Here is a 26,558-nt window from a genome sequence, read left to right on the forward strand (position 1 = left end):
AGGGCAGAACACATGGATTTTCTACTCATAAAGACTTTAATAGAAAGACATGTGACAACATTTCCATAAATAGTATTAAATGTAGCTGCCAAGATTTTATGTTGAAAAACATGTAAAAAGCAGTCCAGAAAAATACAGAGGGGGCCATGCTTCTTGCCACCGAGTGTTGAGTATCAACTGTAGCAGCCAATAGCCTGACACTGGTGAAACCTGATGAGCATGACATGCTGGCATTTTGTGGTAGATGGTAGATTGTTGAAGAAACCCTGGACCCTATGGAAGATGTGAAGATTCATCCTTGCTTCGTCCCCAGAATTTGCCTGTTACCCACAAAAAAACTTGAGGGGTGGCATAATGGCTGTAACATGTAGTAATGATGACCCATGATGGATACTCCTACTGCACAATACTTCCAACTACCGTACATGTACTCAGGCGTGTGGAATGACTGATGAATTGTCCCAGTCTAAAAATACAATACAAAATTCAAAAAAAAAAAGAATGTATTAAAAAATACCCAAGAAATAAAAGTCCACAAGAATGGTTAAGTATGATAAATAGAATCATTTGTCTTGGCAATGTTGCCACCAACTGCTTAGGCCCTCTCTCCCCTTATCCTACGGGCCAGCTGGATGTCTTTGGGCATGATGGTGACACGTTTGGCGTGGATGGCGCACAGGTTTGTGTCCTCAAACAGACCCACCAGGTAAGCCTCACTGGCTTCCTATTAAAAACGAAAAAACATGGAAACACATTAGGATTATAGAAACCACTACTCATTTGCCCACAAGTGCTATGATTTTACAGATGTTTAATTTAAGTCTCATTTACCTGGAGTGCTCCAATAGCAGCACTCTGGAATCGCAAGTCAGTCTTGAAGTCCTGGGCAATTTCTCTGACCAGACGCTGGAAGGGCAGCTTGCGGATGAGCAACTCCGTGGACTTCTGGTAGCGACGGATCTCCCTCAGAGCCACAGTTCCGGGCCTAAAAACAAAAACAAAAAACGCTTGAGCTCCTGGTATTTGGACAAGGGAAATATTGCATATAATGGCAGTAGACTCAAAACCCGTTTAATGATAAATATCCCACACACCTGTAACGATGGGGCTTCTTCACTCCTCCAGTGGAAGGGGCGCTCTTCCTGGCTGCCTTGGTGGCGAGCTGCTTCCTTGGCGCCTTTCCTCCGGTAGATTTACGGGCAGTCTGCTTGGTACGGGCCATGGCGTACTTGCTAAAAAAAAACCAGTCCAAATAGGAGATTAAAATCGTTGATAGTAAGTGCATAAATAAAAATTAAATGACGTAGAACGAAACTGACGCAGCCGGATGGGTCTGATATCAATAGCCACGCTAATATGCTAGCCTAGCCTACAATTACATTCAGCTCCCCTCCCCCATGCTGTAACAACTGGGAGACGTCGAGTGAGCTCCGGTTCCCTCTAACATCGCTTTACCAGTCTAAGAACAAGATCGAAAATAAGACGCCATTAAAACCGCGTCGGCTTTGCCCCTGTCTCAAACTAAGCCATGACCAGTTAAGACAACGATTTAACTGGTTTGGGAGACTACTGTAACGTAATCATTGAGTCCCGTCACAACACTCTGTGTCTACACCCTTCCAACCCCGGCCAGTCAGCCTTTGCTTTTCGACATCGCCATTATCACAGGCTCTCATGTCACCCCCAGGCGACATTGCCCCGATCGGGCTCAACCACCATTAGCCTACATACAATAAGCTTAATTCATGGTCACTTACCGTTTACAGAATATCAATCTCAATCTCTAACTATAGACAACCATGAACTTGATAACGAGGTCTAGTATCAGTTTAGCACCTGACGGTGACGTTTAACTAGAACCGTCAAAAGGTAAGGTTCCATTGTTCTATTTTTAGCTAATGTTAGCATGTCGACATGTTAGCCTGTTTGCCAAATAATCGCTGTAGGCAGAACCAGGATCCTCACATACATAGTCACAGTTGTTAAAACCAGTCCACATAGATAACCTACATATAGTGCCAGTAATAATTACCTTTAGACCGTCGGTTGATTTGAGGAACTCGCCGTGCCAAACAAGATGTCGAACGTCACTGCTGAAAACGCTTTGTGGTGGGAGGGGGTTGAAGCCGAGTATTAATACTTTGCTGTGACGTCATGTCCTAAACACTACGCGTTCATTGGTTCCAACAAGCAATAGATAATATTCTATCTAAATAAAAAACACACAGCTAAACGCTATGGCTCATTTTCCCATGTTTCACTTTTCTTCCGACAAATTGTATATAGTAAATGGTTAAATCTCGTTTATGTTTCATGAGGTGCCCAATCGTCTGTGAGGTTATAATTGAACTTCATGTCCCATAGTTCCGTGTTGTCCTCTTGCTACTACTTCCTCCTGCCTTGCGCAAGCTCACAACGTTGTAGAATGCGGATTTCGAAGCTAATGAGAATACCTAGCTACTAAGCTAAAAACAAGGTTCTTGTTGTTAGGCTTCAAACGCGTAAAATGTCTAAAACACACTCACAGCCCCCGTCATCTTCGGCAGCGACGACTACCGGGGGACCCTCCTCGTCCTCTTCGTCTTCGCCCGCAGGGGGCTCGACATCTCCCGCAACCGTGTTGAACGTGCAGCCCGAGAAACCTCAACATTACACGTACGTAGCTAGTTAGCTGGATTAGCTAGCGAAATGTACACAACCTCACGTGTAGTTGCATATAGCAAAATACAGCTAAATTTATCTAAAAAAATGAGTGAATAATACACTTGTTTTTCTGTGCAATGACCGTATCAAGGCTATTTAGCGCTATTTTGCTTATTATCTGTAGTGGGTACCGAGAAAGAGGCCTAACGTTACTTGTTGACAGTAGCCATATCTTACATTTCTTTCAAGCTCTGTGATGCTGCATAGCTAAAGTTCTGTATTTGTAAATAAGTCTCACTGCTGCATAAAGTCAATGCTAGTTTATATACACGATTAGTTTTACAGGGAATGAGGGTCGTCATAGCAGTACATGATTAGTAACAGTCAGACATCTATCCGTAGAAAAAACATCACCAAAAGTAATTATTGAATGTAATGTAAATAAGTATCAATGCACTCTTGCTTGTGTAAGAAACTGTAAAATACACTAACACTGTCCAGTAGTGTATTCCACTTGATTCACTGATGCTTTGACTTGTTTCCCTCTCTCCCAGATATCTAAAGGAGTTCAGAACTGAGCAGTGCCCCTTGTTTGTACAGCACAAATGCACACAACACAGGCCGTTTTCCTGTTTTCACTGGCACTTTCTAAACCAGCGGCGGCGCAGGCCCATCCGAAGACGGGACGGGACCTTCAACTACAGCCCAGATGTTTACTGTACCAAATATGATGAGGGAACAGGCACCTGTCCTGATGGAGATGAGTGAGTGCAACTTGGATTTCAGTTTTGTACAAGACTGCTTCACGTCATGTTTGCCCCTCAGTACACCCTTACATGTTACAAGTTCCATAAAGAGGAAGTGCTATTGTTGCTCTTGCACTGAATTGCTTAACTCACTCAACACTGTTTTTGGAATGCTGATAATGGTGACTGATGTTGACACATCTGCATGAAGTACATTCCAGTTGTTGGTATTTTGTGTCTAACTGCAACACGGTGACTGGGGCTGAATATAAATTGACTTATTACATTGAAATTGAACTCCTCAAGTGAATCAACAGAATGTGCGGATCACTGCTTTGCAAAAGGTCTTTTCTGTCTTTTGGTTGAAAGGCAGTGGAGTAGCTATTGAGGATACACCCTATCCTCAATTGTAAGTCAAGTTGAACACCTGGGAAGATTTGTGTTTGATGCATATTCTTTGCCAGTTGACATTAGCATCTGAATATGCTCTCTGTGGGACTCTTTTAGACTGAAATGTGCTGAGCCTTTGTGTTATATATGACAGCCTCTTGGTAAAAACACAAGGAATCACAGAGTGGGAGGGGGTGTCACACACTGACAAAGGGAATGTTAATGTCAGGCTGGAAGTCGTTTCAGGGTCATTCTTGGATGTGTTTGATACATGAGTGCTAAGCGAGTGCTTGGAGTGCTAAGTGAATGTTTCAGACTCTTCCAGCTCTCATCTAAAAATGCTAGTTGCACTGAAAACAGTCAGCGTTAAACGAAGGTTGGAAGATTCTAAATAGATATTTCATATGTAAGACCTAACACTTTTTACTTACCTACAGAAGTTCAGCTGCTAAGTTGTTTTGTGTCAAATATTAACCTAGTTTGGGCTTATAACCATAATATTTAATTTAGCAACTGTTGTACTCTTGCAGTGTATATTTAAGAGTGCCATTGTTTTGTGCTGGGTTCTCATATACCTCATATCAGCTGGGATCATAGCTTTGCAGCTTGGTAGGGGTCAATTTTTGGTGACGTGAACTCCAGATATATACGATCTTTAATAAAGCTGTCCTTTAATCAGGGGGTTTTATTGTTATTGGCCCAGTGATTAAATAGTACAGTTTGCAATTGGCAGAAAAATGAATTGGCAAAAGATTTGAAAATGGATTCATTGTGTTTGTCATTTTTCAAGCAAAAATGTAGCTTTTTAAAGTGAGAATTTGCCCCTTCACTTGTAATATTCGGGGGTTTGGGGATTGTTCTTTAGATTGTTAGGAATCAGACATTTTACAGGCAAAACATCTCTTGATAAATCACTACAATAATTATAAATTGCTGCCCAAGTGAAAAAATACATGTACAAAAGAACTGTATATCTGTTCTCAATATGTATATATTAATACTACTCTTATTTTATTGTTATTCTATTAGACAATGATGGCAGAATGGACTCCTTTTACACTTTAAGCTTATGTTTAAGTGTGTGTATTCCATGTTTTTAATGGGTTTTTTTGTGTGTGTGTGTTTGTGTGTTCCAGATGCCCATTTCTACATCGGACAGCAGGTGACACAGAACGCAGATATCACCTTCGTTACTATAAGACGGGATCCTGTATTCATGAAACAGATGGAAAAGGCCACTGCAGCAAAAATGGCTCCCACTGTGCCTTTGCACACGGATCACATGACCTTCGCAGCCCTGTTTATGATATTAGGTGCAGAAAGAACTTAATTGTTGTATAAAACCAACTGATCTTTGACTTTATGTGAGTCTCTGTGTCTTTGCTGTAGTTGCTTACACTATGTTTATACTGTGGCTTTACAGAGAAGTGCAGGTAATGGAGTCTCAGGGAGGCTCTGGGGCCACAGAGGGAGGCGGAGGAGACGGACAGTCAGGACAGGCTGCAAGTACAGCGCTTATAGAGAAGATCCTGAGTGAGGAACCGCGTTGGCAAGGTAAATCTTTAGCCCGTCATACACAGAGATTTCACAAGCAAGGAAAGCTCCCCTTACACCACCTTCTTGTTATTTACACTCAACCAAGCAGCACTGGTACACTGCTGCCCCAGTCTATCACAGCTCTGCTATTACTGCCACTGGCAAATCAGAGGTGGAACGAAAATGTCCCCTCACTCCACCTTTATAACTTTTATACTGACGCAAACGCGGAATGACAGTGTAAAAGAAGCTAGTGTTACAGCACTTCACCAGGTGAGCAGAACCAAAGCAGCCCAGCGTTAAGATACAAAAGGTGCTGCAGGGATGGGGACTTGTTGTTCCTTTACCAGTGAAACTTTAGATATGTTACAGGGAAGCCCAGATTAAGTAACGGATTCATGAGTTTGTAAGAAGATGTCAAAACACTGCACAATATATATTTTTTTGATATATACATGAATTCTGAAAGTTGAAAACGGTTCCAGTAATGTTGATAAAGGTTCTCAGTCACGAAGTGCTATATCGTAGGCAATTTGATTTGTTTCAGTTTCTTGAAGACGTTTATCCTCTCATCCAAAAGACCTCTTTACTTTTAACTGGAAGGGAGTTGGAGTCTGGAGTTTTTTTACAGTAAATACCACTGTATCTAGTGGTGGGCAAAAAAATGTATTCAAATATGAATCGAGATTCCTACCTCCCACGATTCAGAACTGATTCACAAATGTCAAAAATCCATTTGAAAAAGTTGATAGCGTGATGTTGACGGAACGAGAAAAGGCAGAACTGAACTGTGAGGGTAGTGCAGCGCCTGGAAAATGTACAGCATGCATGCATTACTTTGAAGTTCATCTCCAAAAGAAGCGTTTGTAAGCATTTCTCTCAGTTATTGACTGATTGATTACCTTTACAAAACACATAGGGAAGTAGGCCATATATTTGTGAATCAATGAAATCGAAAAATTGTCTTGAATTGCAAATCACTTCCAAATCCGATCGGCTTCTTGCCAGAGAGCTGGTGCCAGCCTCACTCTCTCATCTTCTCTCTGACAGCGAGTCAGAGAGCAAACCAAAGTTTCTAAAGAGATTGCAATATTTAATGTTTCCTACAGCTGTTTTGCTTTTCTTTGCTAATCTCGTCATCATGTTATAGCCCTGTTGTAATTATCTTTGAAAAGATGCCCTGAATGTTGTGGCCATTTGTTCCTTGGGGTATCAAAATTTGTTTCAAATATCCATGCTCTTCAAGGTATTGTATCGAAGGTAAAAATTCAAGTATCTTGACAACACTACACAGCATTTTATGACACTCTGAGACGAGGTTTTACAGCTCTAGATGGATATCACTCCGTTTTACACTCCATTGCAAAAATTGTGAAATGAACAGTAGAAATATGCTTTTCATGCAGAAAATTAATTTACCAGGAATGTGCAGTTGCATGCATTTAACTGGCCAACACAGCATCACCTCGGATAACTTTTCATACCAGTCCAGCAAAAGTTGAGCCAGGTTGTTCAACTTTTTGGCTAGATGACTTTAGGTATTTGTTTGTTTGCTTTTTTGGCTCGAGCTCCCTGTTTTTGCAGCCACAACGCTTTGTCAGACCGGCCTCATTAAAATGAGTGAGAAGGCTGTGGTTTTTAGATGTAGGGCACTCTATTTTATGTCAATATTAACCATGCAGATGTCTTATTTTCCTTTGTAAAACTATTTCTTTAAAGAACATTTTGTAAGAAGTGGGAATGTGTTGGTGACTGTGCTAATAAAGACATAACACAGTAAACCCTTTTAAACACTGTAAAAAAAAAAAAAGCACCCTCACTGTGTTGTGTCTGTCTGCAGAACTTGACTGTCAAGTATCTGAGCTGAGGACTCTTGTTTAGTCCTCACCATCTGCCTTCACTCCCTCATTGTTTGCTTCGGTCTGTTATAAATCTTTAGATAACAACTACGTGCTGTCCCACTACAAGACAGAACTCTGTAAGAAACCCCCTCGTCTGTGCCGTCAAGGTTATGCCTGTCCATACTACCATAACAGCAAAGACAGGAGGCGCAGCCCGCACAAGCACAAATACCGGTAATCCCTTATATCATTTAAAAGGAAAACATTAAAGATGCATGTTTGCCTGCTTGTGGGTGTGTTTAACAAAGTTCTTGTTTGCTCTTGCCGCCACAGAGCATTGCCATGTCCAGCTGTGAAACAGAGTGAGGAATGGGGAGATCCGAGTAAATGTGAGGGAGCAGAGGGATGTCAGTATTGCCACACAAGAACGGAGCAACAGTTCCACCCAGAGGTTTGTCCATTTAGATGTGCCCTTAGAGAATGCAGACCAGAAATCACAAGCGATGAAAATCAACATGTGCTGACTTCTCCCTCTGTCGCAGATCTATAAATCCACTAAGTGTAACGACATGCAGCAGTGTGGCAGCTGTCCCAGAGGGCCCTTCTGTGCCTTTGCTCATGTTGAAAGTGAGTCTTTGCAATAGATTTTTGACCACATCTCAAAAACCATCTGATCTGATTAATTTTACAATTTAATGGATTTTTTAAATTTCTTTATAAAACCTTCTCCAGAGCCCTTTGTTCCAGAGGAAGCATCATTCCCAACACCAAGCTCCCCTCCACCACCCAGACCTCCAGACCCTCTTCCAGCCCAGGAAGCTTCTTCTAGTCCCAGCAGACACAACATGGGACCTGGTTCTGGTTCTATGTCAGACCCCTTCTCTCCATCTACAGGATCATGCGTTACAGAGCAGGGACTGCTGGGAAATGTTTTGTCCCTGTGTGAGGACTTGAGTGGAGGAGCAGAGCCATTGTCTCCCTGGGCAGGAGAGGGAGCGTACTGCAGAGCGCCTGGATTTGAGAGGGAGGATCAGGTGAGAGGGGCAGAACATGGGCATTATGGGTTACTTTTAAATGGAAATTATGAATGAATTCATACATAATACATAAAGGCTTATCCTGCATGTTTTCATGTCATCATTCTTTTGTGTTTTCAGGCTAAGCAAAGGAGCTTTGCTCTTGAGCAGCGCAGTAGAGAATTAGCATCAACACAAAGCAAACAGGTACAGTCTACAACTCTGCATACTTGGAGCTAGTCCACATATTGTCTTTAGGAAGTAAACTTTTCTTGGTAATGCATTTTTTTTTTTGCAAGGAAACAGAAATAAAGTCACATCACTTTTGCCAAACAACCACATTCCACATTGGTTCTCCCTCAGGACTTGTTAGTGTTTCTGCCTGTGGGCAGCCCTTTGAGTCTATCCTCCAGCATCCCCTCCAGTCTGGCTGCCACACCGCCCAGTCCCGCCCCTCTAGGACCACCAGGATCCAGCATCTCCTCAGGCATGAATGCTAACGCCCTGCCTTTTTATCCCACCAGTGAGACTGTAGAGTCAGTTGTTGGTAAGTATATGACATTTCAAATAATTGTGACAATACAAATCTAAAACAAATCTGACCCATTTTTCTGGTCTTGTATGTATTGTAGAGTCGGCCCTAGATGATCTTGACCTGAATGATTTTGGCGTGTCGGCATTGGAGAGGAGCTTGGAGAGCAACTCTGCTCTGCCCAGTGTGGGAGTTATGCTGGGTATTTGAAACAATGAAAAAAAAATACATACAACAACAATACACACAATTTAAATATGAGCAGAATTCACAGCGTTTAGCAGTACTATGCATTTGCTCATGAACATTACAAATATTTTGTCTCTTTGCTTTTCCAGGAGGTAGCCAGTTTCAAAGTTCTGCCCCCGTAAATATCCCAGGATCTTTCAGCAGCTCTGCTCCTTTTAGCTCCCCATCACCATCTCCCCCAATCAGGCCGCATGCTTCACCATTCTTTTCTACTCATATATCACAACCTGGCCAATCAGAAAGCACCTTCTTGGGACCATCTCATAGCTCTTTAGGTTTGTGAAATTTGATTCAGGACATCAAGTGGTGTAGAGTGACTGTATGGTTTTGTCAATATTTATTCTTCTTGTCGCAGGTCTTAATGGTATGAGCAGTAATATCTGGGAGCATTTTCCATCAGGCCAGGGTTCCCCTGGTACACCCCCCACCCTCCTGCCCACTGGCCCCTGTGCAGAGACTTCCAGGCTTAAACAGGAGCTAGAAGAAGCACATAGGGCACTGAAGCAGTGGGGTCACAGCTGGAGACACACAGCTCAGGTAGGTAGGTAGTGGGGCAGTGCATGCAACGTTGTAAAATGGCTATTTGAGTCAGTGCAGTGACCTGCATGATTATGCACATGGCAACTACTGGAAAAATGAATTACAATTGCAGTGAATTCTGTATTGTGCCTCTTATAGTCATGGGCTGCACTAAAAGCAGATGCAGAGGAGTCCCGTGCCCATGCAGCACGGTTAGCCATGGAAGCAGAGAGAGCGCGGCAGGCTGAGGAGGAGGCACAGAGACAGGCTTCTCTCCTGCAGGAGGCACTGGAGAGCTTAAGGAATGGAGACAATCCCCATCTAGCACTGCATCAACTCCAGCTACTACATCGACTGCCTTTGGAGTCAGTCCTGAGTTTGCAAGCACAGCTCTGTAGCTGCCTACATGCGGTGGAACAGGTAATACCACAACTTACATTCATGTTAGTCAGTCTAAAGACCTGGTAAACCTTAAACTACAGTATATGGATTTTGAACCAAAAGAAAAAAATGTTTTGAATGACCTTTTGCACAGCCTTGCTGACCTAACAGATGGTTTTTTTTTGCACACTAGCTATATTTGTTGGTCTTTGTTGAACTTCATTTCGAGTTTTCTTGTGCTCAAAATATTGGTGAACATCTTATGTGGTTGCTTAAAACACCCAACTCCTTTCAGTCTCAGGTTTAAGTTTGACGTCTAAATATTTCCCTCTTTTGTCCAGGTGGTGTACAGAAAGCAGAGACAGTGCTGTGTGACGTGTGGAGAGCAAGGCTCCGTTTCCCTGACCTGTGGTCACGGACTTCAGTGTGAGAGCTGCTCCACCTCTACAGAGTGCCCACTCTGCCCTGAACAGACCCCAGAGCAGCAGCTCTCTTGACCTCACTACGCTGCCAGGCCCACCACAGATTCCACAGATACCAGCCTTCAATCTCAGCATCCATTTAAAAAATCATGCCGAGGTCATTTTATATTATGGTAACGACACAAGCACTGACCTGATCTTTGTATTTTTAAGATGACTTTTAATGATGAATGACCACTTTGTAAAGCACAGGTCATTAAGTGGAAGCTCCTAATATAGAATTTAGGATTTATGATTTCTCCAGTGTTACCCATGGAACTACAGTACATTTTACTAGTTATTGCTCTTGACCAGCAACACTGTTCTATACCTTGTTCTTGATTAGTGAAGATAATTTGAACACCTGCTGTTATTTCTTCTTTAAAGGGGGAATTTCCGTATTTTTCAACCTGGGCCCTGTATTTAAATGTGTTGGTGCGTACATGATTCATACTTGCTAAAGGTTTTGGTTATCCTTAATTGCAAACTCAGGCTGTCAAAGTTACCTCTATTAAAGTGCTTGTGTTTGCCACTGACAGGCTGAGGTTGTTATTCTAAGTGTCTGACAACGTTCCAAAAAAACGATTCCTACAGAGAGACCTTTTTGTTAAATATAAGATCTTTTTTGTAACCAGAAACAGTTTTGCTCAAGGAGAAGTCTCGCTGGGAAATCTCAGAGGAGAGGTGAGATGTTGCAGGAAGACGTATGGAAAGAGTTAAAGAGATGAGTTTGGAGTTTACTTCAAGAAACCGCCAGCAGGAATTTATTTCCAAAATCACGGCTGAATATTTAACTGATTTTGGCACTGTAGATGAGGCAGCAGTGTTATACACTCAGCTTGCGAGATTTGAGATCGTCATTCCCCCATGAGCGAGTCCCTTGTTTCCTGATAGCAAAAGGTTTATCTCCGTAGGATCCGTTTCCGTCGTGTTGTCAGACACTTAACAATAACAACCTCACATACTTTTTTGTAGTCTTTGGGAGTTCACTGGTAGCACGATGGTAACACTCATGATGAAATGTATGCCGGAGATGAGGAGTAATTATCTTACTCCTCATTGGCTGCTAGTAATCGTTTCATATAACCCTAACTGCCGAGGTCGGGCACCTGAGCCTGGCTGTTTGAGACAGTTTATATGAATGATGTCAAAATGTTTGTTCATGCAGCAAGTCTTGCTGTCAACATCTACTGCAAACATATGGACATAAATGACACTATTCACTCGTTCCATAAAGATTCTTAACGAGATACAATTATTTTGTATCTTATTGCATCTAATCGCACCGAATCGTCCTGTATCAGAAATGTATCGTCCCTGAATTGTATCGGAGCCCCTGTATCTAGATGTGTATTGGATCGTCTTATGAGGGAGAGATGAACACCCCTGGAAAATATGAGTCATTTACAGACCAAAACATGTTAATATAGGGCCTGGGTTTAAAATAAAATGGACAGATTTCCCAGATTTATTCTACCATGAAACATTTTCACACATGGTTCTAAAACATACTCTGATATGTTCTGAAATATAAGCTTGGCTTCATGAAAACACATTTCCAGCGTGTTATTTATCCATCTGGTTTGTGTGATCACCCTCCAGAAATAAAGACAGTTACTCATGATAATCCACATTAAGGAGCAATCTTCATTATGAACTGTTTAACTGGGAAGTATTTTTTACTAAAGTAAGCCACTAACTGTATAGGCTATATAGACTGAAGTATACTTCTTATGGATGAGGTGCACATGCTCGTGACAACACGGAAGTGAATATGAAACTACTATTTTCTTCTTGGCCGTGGTGTTACTAGGTGATGCCTTGTTGTCTGGTACTATCACTCTGGTTCACTACATTGTGTGATCAGGGTATCAAAAGTAACTGTGTTAGAATTTCTGGAAAGAGGCAAATGTAGCTGTGGAACAGCAAAGTTCTGCACAGGTTAGTCTCTTTTTTTTTTGTTTTTTTAAGGATATGAGCTGTCTTAACTAAATCAACAGTTGTGACTGAAAACACTTAAAGGGCATATTTAGTTTCATCCAGACAATGATCCTCCAAAGTCAAAAGGGGGACGTTATACCAGTCTGCTGCAGCGATTGTTTAGATTATATTGATATCCTTGTTCAAGTTTTTTTTTTTTTTATATCACAATTTTTTATTTTTTTTTAACAAATGAAATTTGAAATGGTCAATTACTGTTAATGGCAGAAAATATTTAAAAATGTGGTAATATTTGTTTAAATTGACAACAGATGGCCTCTGTTAAAGCACTCAGGTTTTCTCTAATATTCTTCTAAATAAACTGGAAGAGGAAAGCATATTATTACAATCAAGGCAAATGTATACAGTCAACTTGTGTAGTCTTTTAATTTTTTTTCAGCGCTTTTCATGTTAACCCACACACATTTTTGCTATGTTTAAAATCAATGTGTGACAGGTTTCTCTGGCAAAATTTTTACATTTGTAGTCATTTTTGACAGTTCATTTTGTCTATATATATATGGTGTGTAAGCATATATATATATATATATATATATATATAGCCATACAAAAAACATACACATATAGTTAATAATGATGTCATACTTATCTCTTGCACTGATTACATTAAACATCAGGAAGCAGACAGATATCTAAAGGTGTGTGAGGTTTTAACCCAGATGTGAAAGTGTTCATGATCACTGTGATGGTCTTTGGTGAACCCATGCTCAGCATACTGTCCACACACAGCTCATCCAACACCAGTGTTTCCTTCTGAGTGGATTTCTTCTTTGTTTTTGGTACAGATCATTAAAGACAAATCATATATTTTTGGAGGAAGACGTTGTCTGTGTGTTTGTTACGTCTGAGTTCCCTCCTGGGACTGCTTCTCTCTCTGCCTGCGCTTCTTCACAAAGGCCTGAGCCTCTCGCTCTCCTTTCCTGGACTCCAGTAACTTCAGAATGCTGTCCTCTGGGAAACGTCCAAAGAGAAACAAGTCAGGCATTTAGATTGGATTTTTGCTATTTGGATGATGCCAGTATCATTTGAAAGAGAAAATTCATTCATTCATAAAAGAAGAATTTAGCCAATTGCTTATGTTGGATTAAAAAAAGACTAACATTTTTTACTTAAAGTTTGAAAGTTTTCATGCAAATAAAATGTCTTAAGGGGGTAATTTGACTTGAGATTCATATTGGGCACTGATTCTGCATCAAATTCAAAGATACTGACAAAAACCTGACCAAGTACAAATTAGTCATGTGAGCAAACAACTCAACAAAGTAAATCACATAGATCCAGTTGTTTTTATAAATTTTTAAGTTGACTTACGATGCCTTTAAGAAAATGTTCCTTTGTCACATATCTGGGGCCAGAGAGTAGTCTTTTTTGACCGAGGATACAGAGAAAAGATTTACAACCCTGCGTCACTGATCTAAACCCGCTGTCATACCATACCATTAGGTTTGGGATGCATCAGAGGCAGTCGGATCTGAGCAGGGATGGCGTCTGGCTGTGTGCTGACTCCATCTCCTTCCTTTCCTCCAACCCCTGGTATGGCTTTGAGGGCCAAGAAGGCCTCGCCTTCAAAGTCGTCTGTCCTCAAAGTGTCGTGGTCCAGAACCGTCACAACCAGGCATGTCCCCTGAGTCTGGCACTGGTCCAGTGATACCAGACTGCCGTATAGAGGAGACAGAGAGCCGAGGATGGAGATAAAGGAGGTCAGAAATATCTGGAAAGCAGATGGCTGCCCCGATTCACTTGTGAGAGTGGAACCTGAGATGCTACATAGAGTGCTGACGCACACAAGACCAACTACTCACAATTCAAAGGCTTCGTCAAAAAGAGGGTTGAGATCACAGCTTTTGATCTGAGTGCAGCGAGGCTCCACCTCAGGAAAAATGTGGTAAGGCTCCAGACACAGGTGCACAAACGGATCGCTTAAACCTGCTCGAAAACATCCACGGTCATCAGGGGAGGTCACACAGCAATGAGCAAAGTGCATTTTGAATTAATTGTACCGCATGGGCTTACCATTAGAGTCCATTGGCAAGAGATTGACTGCATTTAACACCTCAACTCTGAGCCTGTGGTCTGATCTCCTGTAAGACGCGAGGAGGGTGACTGCGCCGTACTTCTCCCCACTGTACACATGCTATCACGCAACACAGAAACACATAGCATTAGTTGACAGCAATCTGAGGGCCACACCTTGCGGGCGCGCTGTCTCACCTGCTCCCAAATTTTTCTTTCAAGAAACTTCTCGACAAGCTGCTGGCTGCTCAGAGAGTTGTGGGTCAGGTGAGCTTTGAGAGCCTGGACACAGAAGAGAAAGATTAAACGCGCTGTCTTTTTCATTGAGGATTTGAAAATAGATAAGACTCGATTAAATGAAACCCCCCCGCTGTCTTCAGTTACTCACCTTGTACTCATCCGAGTGGAGTGAATTCAGAGGGAGCCCATTCCCCTCGGCGTGGAAGCACTGCTCCAGGCACTGGAATGAACACAGCGGGGAATAAAATGTGTGTCCATGTAAAGCTCCCTGGGCAGTGATGTGCACAAGGAGGGGGCTGCCCCCCCTGGTGGCCCAATTGTTGAAAAACACGTACTAAAGTGCCCTCCTGAGAGCCCAAAAAGCATGCTGAAGTGCCCACTTGGTTGGCAAAACACACTAAACTGCCCCCTTGGCTGGTTAAAACATGATAAACTGCCCTCTTGGGAGCCAAAACACGCACTAAAGTGCCCTCTTGGGAGCCAAAACTCACACTAAAGCACCCTCTTGGGAGCCAAAACGCGCACTAAAGCGTCCTCTTGGGAGCCAAAACGCTCGCTAAAGTGCCCTCCTTTTCACCCCTGCCCTTCAAAAAGTCTGCGCACGCCACTGTCCCTGGGAGTGTGATTTTGCGGCGAAACAACTATTTGACTTGACTTGACCGACTTGACCATGACGCTATGTCTCCCCTGTAAACCAGATTATCTTGTTTTTGAATAGATCTAATCAATGAATATAACATGTTACTGAGGCCGTATTCTTAGCTAGGTGGACAGGCGGACAGAGGATGGATCACTCACAGCAATTTCCGAGGTGGAGCCCCAAAGGATCACATTCTATCTGCGGTGTGTAAGCAGATGTATCCTGGGCCACAAAGAAGGACCAGCAACTCTACTGCGTTCTCATTCAAACACCAACAGCATCAGAATAAAGTGTTTAAACAGCAAGAAGAGACCACAACAAGCAAAATGTATACTAGTGGATACATTGCACACAAGATACAGTGTCCAACTTCCATTCTGGCCAAATGGTCAGTACTGTGCGTGAATGCATCATAGACCTGGGGATATGGCTGGTTTTATTGTGAAGGAGTTACAGGAAATGAAACGTGTTTGTGATCAGAATTAGTAGAGCAGGTAGCCCGGTTGTGTTCTGAAAAAAAAACAGCCTTCCAGAGACAGGTGTGGACTGATCGGATTCAGAGCTGTCCACTTGGGATTTGATCACACAAGATGCATGTTGATGTGTGTGTGTGTGTGTGTGTGTGTGTGTGTGGGGGGGGGGGGGGGGGGGTTAACAGGTAGGTAGATGATGATGATTGATCACGCCCCTAACTACATTTCCCCCCCGTCTGCTGTCTTTATGCTAAACTAATCTAAGCTACAGGGCCTTCTATTCTGGCCACAGCTCCGTCTCAGAAACAAACAAAAGCTTTCTTTTTGCCCGGGTAGTCAAGACAACCACATGGCTTAGGACCAACCTGCAGTGTGTACAGCAGTCTCTGGCAGAACACCATGAGCCCTTCTTGCTGCGGATGCTGAGTAGCCACCTGGTAGAGGATCTTCACCGAGTTATTCCACAAAGGAGTCAGGAGGCTGGGCGTGAGAAGAGCGAGGGGACACAATTTCACGAGGTGACGCAGAGTGAATTGTCAGATGGCGTTTTTTTTTTTCTTTCGGGAGGCGATAAGCAGGCACCGTACCTGTTGAAGTTCTCTTGAACCAGGTTTTCGTTCATATACTGCAGCTCTTGCTCCAGGTAGCGCATCAGAGGAGCCGCAGCCTAAAACAGAGCAGACGCTGGAATGCATAAGAGTGTTAAGAGTAGCGATCAGTATTTGTGCCAAACTGGCAGTCACCTACGTCCTCTGTGGACTTGGAGGGAATCCTCCGCCTGGTCGACATGCTTCTGACATGCGTCTCAATGTCTGTGTTTAACTGAAGAGACGGAGGGCAGAGAGAGAGGTCATGTTGAATTTTGTTCTTTTCATACAGTATAGCATCACTTTGCTTGAAGGGCTTTACTGGTGATCAAAGGTGACAGGTTGAGCGTCACACCTTTTTCCCAAGAGTGTCCAAAGCGGAGCGAATCTCTCGGCCGAGCACGCTCTGGGCCTGCTGAAGCTGCAAGGGCAGGGTGTTGTTGAACTGGCTCTCCCCGATCACGTTTTGGGTACGGTCTCGTAGCCCCGTCCAGTTCAGCTGTGTAGGAAGTCGGGTGAGCACTGACCGCAAGTGCTCCAAGTCATTCACCACTACACACAGCTACAGACAGGGAAGTATTAGACATCAGGGAAGATCAGTATTTTGTAGCATCAGAAACGTTTTTTTCTCATTGCCCGGGCTTACCATGTTGATGGCGCTGCCGTGGTCGGAGTTCTCAGACAGCACTCTGACCCTCTCCTTCAGGATGTGACAGTAATTCACCACAATCTTACACACATCCTGAAAAACACAAAGAAAGTTACGGTGGACCACAGCCAACAATCTAACGTCTGATAAGGACTGTGTCAGCGGTGCAACACCGCACCTCAGTGAGTTTGACCATGAGCATGAAGGCCTCCTCAGGGTCAGGCCAGGACAGCTGCTCCCACAGCTGGCAGATAGGCTGGACACACGCCACCAGGTCCACTGCTGAGGAGCTGTGTTTTATGGGCACAGCGCCAGACTGCAGGGGCTGGAGCTAAGAGGGGAAGTACAAAAAAAATATATCATGAAAATACGACCTCTGGATGAAAACAGTTATGTCTGCCATCATAATTAAGCTTCAACAAACACGGGTGTTACCTGGTCCACCTGCACAGCCCTCTCCACCCTGTCCTGAGTTGTGCTGAATGCCTGGTTCAGCCAGTAAGGCAGAGCCTCTCTGAAGCCCTCTTGAAAGTTTGTCAGCTCAAGTAATCCCCTGGAAGCAATGGAAGAAGACGATTTAGCTGTATCTTGAACAGCAGACTCCCAGAGGGAAGACTGTGGAGTAGCTCAACTAGTTTGAAACAATACAAACGACGGTTTGATTAAACAAATATAACCAGCCAGACACATGTGCACAAAAGTTAGGAGGAAGTTAGCTGAAAGTAATAGCTGAGCTTTTTAAATGTTAGCCACAGCCAATGGAAACTGTTGACATAATTACCTTAAATGAATGGATTAATAGGTGGAGGGGAGGAGAGAATTATCGAAATGTTATTGATAATCGTAGGACTTATTATCTAAAATTGATGGGTAGATTGTTGAAATAGTTAGCTTCAAGTAAACAGTTACAATTAGCTAGGAAATAAGTTAAGTTGAAGTAGCCTACTGCATAAACAGTTTAAATAATCATCTTAAGGAACACAAAAATGGCAGAAATAATAAGCTGTTGAAAGATTTAAAAGCAGGTCTAATTAATGGACAGAAATTGAAACGTGTCAGCAACATTTAGTTTCTTCCAATCCCAAGCAATGAGTAGCCAACCTTTTCTGCAAGAAGGCCTTGTCTTTGTGGATGGCCTGTAAGCTCAGGTAAACAGGGAACAGGCTGTTGGCCAGAGTCCGCTCCATCTGACCCTCAATCAGAGATAATGTTTCCCTAACTTCCTTTGCGAGCTGCGGAGGAGACACAAGGAGAGGAATGGAGACGAGATGAGATAGATTACAAAGACGTTTCTCGAGTTAAAACTGCTGGTCGAGGGAACTTCCACCCGCCACTCACCAGGGAGTCGAACTTCTTATAGACGACAGTGAATACATCCACCTGCACAGCACTATAGTGATGACAAAACACATCATTGCAGGAGTAAAAACTATTGCCCATGCAATACTGGGAACATGAAACTGAAGAACCTGAATGGAATGCGTCTGTGATCAACCACAGGCCAAAAATGTCTATTGATGGAAGAAAAAAATCTATGCTTTCACCTCTGATTGTCCGTCTCACCTGACAAATACCCTGTTCCACACATCCTTGTTGTGTTTGATGTCTTCCTGCACCTCCCCAATCAACCTGGAGAGGGCGCCCACAATCTCTGACAGGTCCTGTATGTCAGCACGGTGCGAAATATGAACACGACTTTAGTGCTGCGACAGAAATGGACAAACCATAGCATACTCTCACTTCCGAATACAATGGGAAGGCCTCCATAAGGTGCCTGTCTTTACCTTAGTCATTGGCTGATGCAAACCCTTTTTGATGGTAAACCACTCCTGTGTGCCTGTCTGATAAACACGTCACGTTATAAGCAATTAAAGACGTATGGGATATATATACTGTTGGTAACGATCTCATCAGTATGATAGCTGACCTGTATGGCATCGTTGACCTCATCATGCAACTCAACCTGAGCTGGGTTCAGTTTCTGGAATGCCTGAGTCTTACAGATCTGGACCAAGATTCTGAAAAGAGCACGCGCACATATTGCTTAAAAATGGACGCATCCATAAAGTACATCAGCAATTGAATAAAAATGTAGAACTACGTGTACCGGAGCAGTGTGTGTAGTTTGGGAGTTGCACTGGGAGTCGGGGGGAATATGTCTCTGTATTTGGCCACCAGACACAGTCCGTACTGCAGGAAACCATGAAGAGAGTCGCCAAGTTCCTGTTTCTGTTGACAGAGTGCAATACCTTTCTCAACACTCATGTGTGCTCAGAAATGTACTTTTGATTTCTTTTTGATATATCAGCGGAGGAACCCGAGACAGTAAGGCACGATAGAGCTCGTCACCAGTCGGCAGAAATTCCGATCCTCTGCTATATCCCATTGTAAAAAAAAAAAAAGTCCATGCATCCAAAATTTTACCCTTTAAAGATGCAATATGTAAGAATTTGCCACCTGTCGAATTCACACTGCAGTTGAATACTGGGCCTGAATTCACCAGAGTAACAGCTGCAACCAGCAATCTTATTAGTGAACTCTGCTAGGACGAGCTGGGGCCAGCTGGTTAGCATGCTGACTTTATCAGATATAGCCGCAACTAAATACATAAAGGCCTTTAATTTGGTGTCACACCTCTTATTTTATAATGCTTCAAGCCTTAACTCTTACATATTGCGACTTTAACTTATATTTGTATGAATTATTATCACTGAAACACACACTGAATTATTTTTATGTCATAGCTGCTCATTGGACTAATGTTTGTATGTATATTCTTCATCTGCAAAGTAGCTAGTAACTATAGATGTCGAATAAATGTTGAAGAGTTATAAAGCACAGCATTTCTCTCTGAAATGAAGTAGAATACAAGTATAGAGTAAGATGAAATGATGCAATCCTTAATTAAAGTGCCTCAAATGTTACTCAGGTGTCACAGTTGAGTAAATGTATATAGTTATTAGTTAGCACTTCTACCTGTTGGTACGGCAGAGCCTGCTGATGCCAGTGGTACTCTATACTGGTTAGCTGCTGGAACAGCACGGACGAGTCCACCTCTAAGCTCTGGTACAGCTTACTGTAGGCCACCCACTTCCTGTCAGGGAAGCACACGTCCACAGACACACTCAGAGGAGCACCGCATGCACCCATGTGAAGATATTCATACAAATGTTTGTGGATATCAATATATTTTGACAGGCAAAAAACTCTTATGCAGCTCCTAATTAATTCAATAATATTTCATGAAAAATGCAGTAGCTTGTTTTTTTTTTTTTTATGTAAATTTGTACAGTAGCATTTTGTAAAGCTGACAATAATTCAAGCAGACAACCATTTAAAAAGAGCAATGATGCATTTTTATAGCACATCTGCTATATAAGTTAACATTTATATGCAGTGTGTGGTCCCTGGAGGACCCACTCCCTCTGATATAAGAGGCTCATTTAAAGGTAATGAAAAACACAACGGTCCTCAGTTTCAGATGATTACAGACTCAGGGAAAAATATCCGACACTGATATTTAATATTAATTTATGTTGTTGGTTTGTCTACTTTGCTTTTTTTTTGCCAAAACACTGGTGTACTCTCATCTGCTCTAAGTCTGCTGAATGTTAACACTGTGCTTACGCCAGGTCCTGGAGAAAAGGTGAGAGGTCGTTCTGCGTAGCGTAGAGCTCCAGTAGAGTCTGCGCCTCGCCACACAGCGCCCCTTTCCATGGAGCAGAACTCTGAGAGAGACCACAAGAAGATGTGGGAGTTAAGAAAAGAGGAAAGTAAGAGACTCAAACACACAAGAGCTAAGAGTGCACTTGGTCTTCACCTGCTGCTTGGAGATGTAAGCCTGAACAAACTGCTGCAGAATCCCACAGTAGTTGATGTAAGCGCTACGACCGGCGCTCAGCGTCCCATCTCTCTGTCGGCCACAAAACACAAATCAGGGGTTAAAGTTGCCATTTTTTATTTCGCATATCTTACGTCCTGACACACACATTTGTATACCTTTATTGAAAACTGGCGTTCAAAGTGTTCGTAAATTCCAATTTCAATTTAATTGTTTGTTTACATGCGTTCATGCATAAATGTTACATAAGACATCAAACCAACAAAGCGTTACAGGATGGTGTCCCGCGCTTACCGATTTATGGATGAACTTGAGATTCAGGTGGCACTGGCCACGATCAGGATATGTCTCTGTTCGGGGCTCCAGATTGTACCAGTTGTCCTCAGTACAGTGGAGATCCTGAAGTGAGACGTTACAAATGATTATTGAACTGGAGAAGACAGTGACTGATAAATAGACAGATATGAAAATAAGAACATTTACTACCTGTAGTTTTAGGACAACCTTTCCCAAAAAGTCATCTGTTCCCTTTTCCTTTTTGGCCTCCTTGATCATCCTAAGCAAGCACAAGTAGAAATGTTCACCTGCTTTGTTTGGCTAGTTCGTTGCGCGCGAATCACAAAGACAGTTTAATACCTTCTTAAACTGTTAAAGTTGGTTTTGATCTCCTCGAGTTTCTGAGAGAGAGAAACCTCTTCGTCCTTATCCCTGAAACAGAAATGACTTTGTTGAGGTGAATGTAATGTAGAGGAGCAGGGCAGAGGCAGAAACAGTGGAGCTCTGGATGTTTGCCTCACCACATCTCGAGGTGAAAGCTGGCGCCGGCAATGTCTTCGAACTCTCTGAACCAGAAAAGTTTGAGAAAATGTTAGCCTGGCGAAACTGACACAAATACACATATTGGACGCACATTCACACAACTCACAGAACAAACGTTTGGTTCCATATTGGGTTCAGAGTCTGCTTCTTTATGTCTGTTTGGTAGATTTTGTCATCTGACACAGCGTCCTTTACAACAGATTTACAGGGTTTGGCTCTGGACTGGCGTGTTCGACTCTCTTCCTCGTCCACCAGTATGGTCAACAGACAGTATGGGTCACTAAAACCTGTTCAAATTACACAAGAGATCTGTTGAAGACGCAAGTCATAGAGTGCAGTGACATGTAACAAACCTTTTTTATGTAATGCAGAGATAGCAGGGATGACACTACAGGTAGGCACAACAAAAGACCACACACAGTTTCTAAGAAGTAAAAGTGGAGGATTCGATTTCCACATCACAGAACAGAAAGTCACTTGGAATGCAACACTTCACTCTGCGAGGGTTGGGAAACAACTCAATTCTTGATTGCATCCATAGAATCACTTTCGAAATATCTAATGTTAAAGATACAGTATGTAACATTTCTGCCTTCAAATATCTAAGCACGACTAGACCTTAGATAAAACCCAGAGGAATCTGTGAGCTGGTTCAAGGTAATGATGCCTTTCATTTGGTTGCCTGTTGCTTTAACTTCTGGGAGAGAGTCAGAGAGTGAGGAAGGAAGTTGTTAAAGTGACTAAGCACAATTTGATCTGGGGCTGATACGATTGCAATTAGCTTTGCTGCTAGGCTCGTTTGGGTAAAAAAAACCCGACAGATTGGACAGTTCGGAATTTTGCTTGAATGATGGTGCCGGCAAAAATTAAGCCCTAGGAAAACACTAATGGCTGTACAAAAATTAAACGGCAATCCATTAAATAGTTGTTTGAGACATCTCATTGTGTACAAGAATGTAAATCTGATGGTGGCGCAAGATGAAAAATCAGTGGGTCACCAATGTCATTAAGATTCATCCTTAGAAGACCGCGAACAAATACATCCAAAGTCTGTCGCAATCCATTCAATAGTTGTAGAGATACTTAAATCTAGCCTGAAGTGGCCACACCATAGAAGAATATCAATTGCATGGTGTGCTGAAGTAAAACTCACCACTGACGTCTTTTCCCAGGATTCCTTTGGCTTCCTTTACAGTGGCCATCAGGCAGTATACTGGGGACTGTAGGGGTCAAACAGTTATTTAGGTAGTTCGGTACTCAGAAACCCACTAATTGCCAAGATTTTCCCTCCCATTACATGGCTTAGGTACAGCACCCATGCCAATTTGAGTATGGCCTAAGCAGAATGAATGTAAAATCAATGAGGAGAGCACAACAAAGCTAGCTAAATTACCTTTACCACTGGTTGTAGTTAGTCCTTAGTTGACTTATGCTGCTCCAGCTTTTTCAGTTTCTTGTACACCAATATGGTTGTAATGATAATGGTCCAAAATTATGCAAAATTCCATATTGTTGTACTGACTAGCGTACAAAATTCTAGGGTTCGGAGCAACAAACCCACCGCCAATAACATGAACCTAAGTCTTCCATGAACCAAGGGAAAACACGATTGCCGATGACACCATTTCTGCCACTAACAAACGGCAAACCAAAAAGAAGGTGGTGGAAAGTAAGATCCTTGGTATGCATACAACGAATAGATGTGAGGGGTCTAAGAAGACACATTCATTGGAACAAACATGCTGACTTCCTTTCTCACCTCTGTGCTCTGTACTTTCTCCATCAGGCTGTTGTGCTCCGACTCTGTCATAGTGAAAGCCTGGTAGATAGGACAGACAGAGCGAAAGAAAAAACACACGCTCTGTAATCAGTCATCACACCAACACCATAGCGCAGTTGTGTTACGTGTGAAGCTGAGTTGTTTGTTTTTTTTACCTCCTTTATATACTGCTGCAGCTGTCTATCTGTGAAGACCTCAGTTGAAGACGGGTTACCCATCTTGTGAGTGATGGTGTACAAAAGCTCCTTATACAGAGGCTTCAGCTTCAAACAGAGATAATGAGAGTGAGAGTTTGGTTGGGAAAAAAACATTTCATGCTAATATCAACATATGATTGATGATACCTCCAGCTCCTTGTGTCTTCGTGCTTTCTCTTCAGGGTTTTCATCTTCCTTAAAATCCTAGAGGAGAAGAGTAGTACCTTTTGTCCATGATTCTGTCAGATTCGTGGGCTAAATTAAGTTATCTGTGTCATCTCATCACCTACCCTTCTTTCACGCAGTTTCCTTGTTAACCCCAGTTTGCGTACGTGGCCGGGGGACAACTGCCAGAGGAAAGACAGAAAAAGCCAAAAAGCCAAAACAGATACTTAAAGGAAGGACCATACTATCTTTCAAACCATCCTGAATGAGTGTGTCTTCTCTGTTTTGTCATTGGTTTCTATTTTTTTTGTGATTTTTTTTGTGATTTTGTTCAAAGACTCTTGAAAATTGTTTAACTTGTGCAGTCCATTATAGTGAAAGTTAAAGGTCTACTGCAGCAATAAGCATTGCATGCATTCCATAAAACTGGTTACCTTGCGAGGCATCTGGATTTGTGAGAACACATGATCTCTCAAATCCATTAAATCCATCCATAGAAACATATCCCAAAAATTGGATCTTACATTACCCAATAGGTAACTCAGTGGTGTCCTTTGGTTGAACCTTAAATGTCCATGTCTTTCAAGTCTTAACATGCAGATATAACTCATTACACATTCATGTTCATTGTAACTTATTACATAACTCAGATACATTTTTCAGGCATTTTTTAGGCTTCATTCAAAGTGAATCATGCAAAAATGCCAGTCCTCCCATTCATTTTGAGTGTGGGTAGAGAGTTTAGCAGACGTTGCTGAAAAACACAATGCAGTGGCGAAAAGTTGAAACAGATCAACTGTTGTAGAAGCTGCGGTGGCTACTCACACTAGCCTGCGTTCAGACCAGCTGCTCTGGTTGTTTAAAGGTGCACATTTACATATTGAATTATTGTCAGTGATTGTCATGCCTAAACAAGCTAAAAGTCAAACTGTTTTGATTTCCATGACCAAAGAAACTGATTAAAGAAACTGAACTTAAAGGAAAACACAATTTCATACTGTTTTTCACTGTTTATATTTGGCCGACCCTGACACATCTCTATCTCCAAATGGTGATCCCTTCACATTTTTTTCCTCCTATCATAACTAGTCAGTTATGGAAAAAAATATTTCTGGGTTTGTATCTCTAACTCATTAATATTGTAAATAGAACATTTCTGACTTTACATTTATTTCCCAAAACTACATAGTGCCCCTTGAGCAGTTTACACCAAAATTACAAAACGAAATGTTGGTATTAAATGAAAAGATTTATTTCAAAACAAATAATTAACCTACTGAATTTCCCATCAGCCTCAGCTGTACTTTGTGTTTAGTGCACAAGTGCAAATGTTAGAATGCTAAACTAACATGGGGTACATGCTTATACCTGCTGAACATCAGCATGCCATCATCAGCATGCCTCACTAAGCTGCTAGTTTAGAATGTTGTCTTTTTGTTGAGTTTCATGTAATGAAAATATAAAACAAACCTTCTATAGTTAATAGGCCAACAGAATGAACTATACTTTGAAATGCAAGGTTAGAGCTGGCAGCTGGTGCGTTTTACCTGTCTGAGTCTTGTTAAGCCATGCTCCTGGAAAACAAAAGATAAAGGTGCTTATGTTTAAATACAGTGAATCATTAAGAAAGTTCAATCAAATCAAACAAACCGTTGTCAAAGGTTGACCTCATCTCACAATCAGCTCATTCAATGTGCAAAGAGACCTTGAAATACCTTCATTTGCAATAACAAAAAACATCACTAGGCTCATTATTTTTTTTCAATTCCTGATAAGACCTGCCTCCGTAAGGGACTTCCTCTATCTCTGATAATGAAGAGGACTTAAAGGCAACAACCCACTCAGCATTCAAACCGAGGAAATACACTTGAAGGGGAATGACTAGCAACCAAACCCAAAAATGAATATGCAAATACACCTGTCCTCAACCACGTGGCACACGTTACTGTTTTTATTGTGTTTGCATATAGTAGCAATACTGTACGTTTCCTATGTGCTGAAAATAGAGTCCGAATGTGCTGCTTGCCAACAATTGCAACATACACAGAAGCACGTTGTAAGGCAGTGTTCCAGAACAAATATGCGTCATTTCTCATCACCTGACCTAAGTATACATCTAAAACAATTATGATTCATAGTCATGGTGTCTTCAAATAGCCGTTTGGACAACATGACTCAGTGTTCTGGTGCAATTTTTTAACACTATTGTAACTCATCTGAGAAGTCTAGGTTTGGGCACAGGCTAAAAGCTTGAAAATCTGCACAGAACTGGTAAAGACAGAATAGATTTTCATACATTTGACAGCATCAATTGTTTGGCCATCAACAAGGCGCTTCACTTTATAAACAAGATGGTTAGTAGTTGGCAGCAAGCCAGAATGAAACAATATTTAGTCTACCTCAGATATGTCAATATATAGTTGTAGTCCATACCTGTCCAGGTGTTTGAAGTAGATTGTCTCCTGTGCTGGTGGGCTCACTTTGACTTGACATAATGATGCTAATATTTGAAAAGTAGACTCCTGTCTGTTAAGATGGTGTGCTCTGTGTGTGTAATATAAGGAAGCTGCGTGTGCGATGTGTTTCGACGAAGCATCACACAGCAGCCGGAAGTCATCACTTCCTGTAGAAGTTGGTAGCGCCAATAACTGTGACTTATGACTTTTTTTTCCCTTTCATCCAGTGCCCTACATTTTGTCTGAATGCAAAACAACAGACCTCTCTCTGTTGTATTTGTTTGAGCAAACAAAACTGTGCACAAGACCCATGCTAAAGTGCAGCTGAATGAGGTAATGAAACTGCGTGTAACGTGAGATTGTGGTTTGTGTTAGCCCCATTC

At 42.1% G+C, this 26,558-nt stretch overlaps 3 protein-coding genes across 5 annotated transcripts; 1 reads left to right on the forward strand and 2 right to left on the reverse strand.

Annotated features, from left to right (window-relative positions):
• Positions 1–17: 17 nt before the first annotated feature.
• LOC115571299 (histone H3.3) lies at positions 18–2,189 on the reverse strand. Its single transcript, XM_030400648.1, has 4 exons — positions 2,033–2,189; positions 1,095–1,232; positions 832–985; positions 18–724 (listed from the first exon to the last, which is right to left on the reverse strand). Exons 2-4 carry the CDS (start codon positions 1,220–1,222, stop codon positions 596–598), a joined length of 411 nt encoding a protein of 136 aa, XP_030256508.1. The 5' UTR covers positions 1,223–1,232; positions 2,033–2,189; the 3' UTR covers positions 18–595.
• Positions 2,190–2,268: 79 nt separating this feature from the next.
• On the forward strand, positions 2,269–13,130 carry unk (unk zinc finger). 2 transcript variants are annotated; one of them, XR_003981899.1, is made up of 15 exons: positions 2,269–2,655; positions 3,198–3,407; positions 4,916–5,092; positions 5,203–5,333; positions 7,255–7,390; positions 7,490–7,607; positions 7,699–7,783; positions 7,889–8,190; positions 8,314–8,379; positions 8,536–8,719; positions 8,805–8,906; positions 9,043–9,228; positions 9,309–9,494; positions 9,632–9,892; positions 10,195–10,359. XR_003981899.1 is itself a non-coding variant. In XM_030400644.1 (15 exons), exons 1-15 carry the CDS (start codon positions 2,507–2,509, stop codon positions 10,348–10,350), a joined length of 2,445 nt encoding a protein of 814 aa, XP_030256504.1. In that variant the 5' UTR covers positions 2,284–2,506; the 3' UTR covers positions 10,351–13,130. The 2 variants fall into 2 exon arrangements, 1 of the variants encoding a protein (XP_030256504.1); XM_030400644.1 differs by having other exon boundaries at positions 2,284–2,655; positions 9,309–9,490; positions 10,195–13,130.
• Positions 13,097–26,289, reverse strand: unc13d (unc-13 homolog D (C. elegans)). 2 transcript variants are annotated; one of them, XM_030400642.1, is made up of 34 exons: positions 26,153–26,289; positions 25,267–25,293; positions 23,845–23,901; positions 23,702–23,758; positions 23,513–23,620; positions 23,337–23,396; positions 22,731–22,797; positions 21,684–21,864; positions 21,556–21,600; positions 21,395–21,466; positions 21,245–21,314; positions 21,053–21,157; positions 20,738–20,830; positions 20,545–20,645; positions 19,894–20,011; positions 19,025–19,146; positions 18,845–18,935; positions 18,702–18,758; positions 18,481–18,578; positions 18,256–18,307; positions 18,019–18,149; positions 17,353–17,470; positions 17,096–17,248; positions 16,915–17,010; positions 16,624–16,830; positions 16,429–16,503; positions 16,269–16,348; positions 16,047–16,161; positions 14,717–14,788; positions 14,527–14,610; positions 14,329–14,449; positions 14,118–14,241; positions 13,753–13,970; positions 13,097–13,266 (listed from the first exon to the last, which is right to left on the reverse strand). In XM_030400642.1, the coding sequence occupies exons 1-34, from the start codon at positions 26,210–26,212 to the stop codon at positions 13,154–13,156; spliced, it is 3,348 nt and encodes a 1,115-aa protein (XP_030256502.1). In that variant the 5' UTR covers positions 26,213–26,289; the 3' UTR covers positions 13,097–13,153. The 2 variants fall into 2 exon arrangements, with proteins under 2 accessions (XP_030256502.1, XP_030256503.1); XM_030400643.1 differs by lacking the exon at positions 13,097–13,266 and adding an exon at positions 13,275–13,685 and having other exon boundaries at positions 13,723–13,970.
• Positions 26,290–26,558: the final 269 nt, after the last annotated feature.

The sequence above is a fragment of the Sparus aurata genome, chromosome 20, assembly GCF_900880675.1.
Source record: "Sparus aurata chromosome 20, fSpaAur1.1, whole genome shotgun sequence".
Classification (NCBI taxonomy): Eukaryota; Metazoa; Chordata; class Actinopteri; order Spariformes; family Sparidae; genus Sparus; species Sparus aurata.